General features: G+C 58.8%; 1 protein-coding gene across 1 annotated transcript in view; it reads right to left on the bottom strand.

Moving 5' to 3' along the window:
- The window catches only part of SDK2 (sidekick cell adhesion molecule 2), a 149,715-nt gene that overhangs the window by 17,887 nt on the left and 129,791 nt on the right, over nt 1–2,037 (bottom strand). Inside the window, 2 exon segments of the mRNA XM_009886542.1 lie at nt 359–521; nt 1,386–1,550. Of these exon segments, the coding sequence (XP_009884844.1) occupies nt 359–521; nt 1,386–1,550 (328 nt within the window).

The following is a 2,037-nucleotide window of genomic DNA, read 5'->3' as shown; positions in this document are numbered from 1 at the left end:
GCTCTGTTTGCTTAACGAGGAGGACTGTATTTTCCCCACAATTTGAGCCCTTGATACAGCTAAGAAAACAGAGCTGTGTTTGACTAATCCCAATGACCTCTGCCGAGCCCCCGGGCTGCCCTGCCTCCGCAGCTGACAGTGGGACAAGTCGCTTATTTAATCTTTAGCTCCCAGCGCTCTCCGGGAAGCCCACAGCATGTTTATGGGATGTCACCGGGTCTCCGGAGGAGCCGTACCCCGAGGCGGGCTCCCACCGCCCCGCTCAGACCCCAGAGGCAGGCAGGGAAGCCCCAGAGAGGCTCCGACGGGGTGAGGGCTCTGCACCCCCCGTTGGCACTCCGGAGGGTCCCATCATCACCCACCGCACCCCCGGCACTCACCTGAGTCTGACTTCTTGGCATACTTCTTGCTCTGCCCGCGGATGATGAGGACGAAGACGAGCAGGAGGATGAAGATGAGCCCCACCAGGGCGATGACCACCAGGAACCACCACTCCTCGTAGAAGGGGTTGGCTTTCTGGGCTGGGGCACAGCAGGGACGATCAGAGGGGGACAGGCATGGTGGGCAAACCAGTATAGATGGGAGACCACCCTGCAGGGCACGGGGGCACCTTGGGGAACTCTGTGTGAGACCTGGAACCAGGCGAGGGAGCGGGATAAAGGGGATAACAGGGGGCTTTGCAAGGGGATTGCTGGCAGATGCTGCTGGCAGCGGGATTTGGGGCTCTGCAGGAGCCCGGCAGGGTTGGGGAGATGGGTTTCAGCGATGGTGTCGTGGTTTCAGCTGGGACAGAGTTAATTTGCTCCCTAGTAACTGCTGTGTTTTGGATTTAGTATGAGAACAATGTTGATAACACATATTGGTTTAGTTGTTGCTAAGTAATGCTTATATTAAGTCAAGGACTTTTTCAGCTTCCCGGGGAAGCTGAGAGGGAGCACAGACCGGACAAGGTGGGCAAAGGAATATTCCATACCACAGATATCACGCTCAGTATATAAAGAGGGGTTGGCCAGGGAGCAGGAATCCACGATTGCTGCTTGGGACGGGCTGGGCAACCGATCACCGGCTGGTGAGCAATTCCATTGCATCACTCATTTTGTATATTCTTTTACCATAATAATAATTATTATTATTACTTTCTCTTCCGTTACTGTTCTATTAAACTGTCTTTATCTCAACCCACAAGTTTTTCCCTTTTCTCCCTCTTCTGCCGATCCCACTGGCAGGGGGAGGAGTGAGGGAAGGGCTGCGTGGTCCTAGTTGCCGGCTGGGGTTAAACCACAACAGATGGCCATGAGAACAGCGCACCACTGGGGCTCTCCCCCCCCGGCACAAGGGTGACAGCATCCCCCCGGGGACACCCGCACGCTGCTCCCACTGTCTACCTGACACGGAGGGGGACGGTGTGCTGGGGGTCCCGTAGCCGTAGTCGTTCACGGCGATGACGCGGAAGTCATAGCTGACCCCCTGCTTGAGGATGTCCATGCTGAAGGTGTAGGAGGTCACCTCCTTGGGGATGTCTTTGATGAGGATGTCCCAGAGCCCCTCGTCTGCAAGAGAGAAGGTGCCTGGGAGGGGAGGGACCGGCTCTGCAGGACTCCCCGGGGTGAGAGGTTGATCTCCCTCCATCCGGGAGCGTGTGCCCCCCGCCATGTGCCCTCCCGGCCCCGGCAGGCACCGAGCTCACTCGCCGCAGCATCATTAAAAAGCCATTAACGATGTACACGCTGATCAACGGTCTACCCCACTCACAGATGAGGCCAAAGGAGCTCCCCTGGGACCTGCTCCCACCGCAGCCCCACAGCACCCCCGCAGCCCCATGGGCTCACAGGAGTGAGGGTTTTCCCTCCCGGGTGCTGCCCCACCACGCAGGGACCAGTACCGACCCCCGTTAGCAATCGATTGGGTCGTCTGAGCTGTGGTCTCTGCGACAGGGAGAAATCATCAACTCCGGGCTGCAGGAGAGAGCGTGTCCGTGCCTGCGGGCTCCCTGCCGCGGGGATGGGGAGTCCCGGCTGCCGGCCCCGCCTGCCCCCG

This window comes from Charadrius vociferus, unplaced genomic scaffold (assembly GCF_000708025.1).
Source record: "Charadrius vociferus isolate BGI_N301 unplaced genomic scaffold, ASM70802v2 scaffold616, whole genome shotgun sequence".
Taxonomy (NCBI): Eukaryota; Metazoa; Chordata; class Aves; order Charadriiformes; family Charadriidae; genus Charadrius; species Charadrius vociferus.
This window is presented reverse-complemented; position numbering and strand designations above follow the sequence as displayed.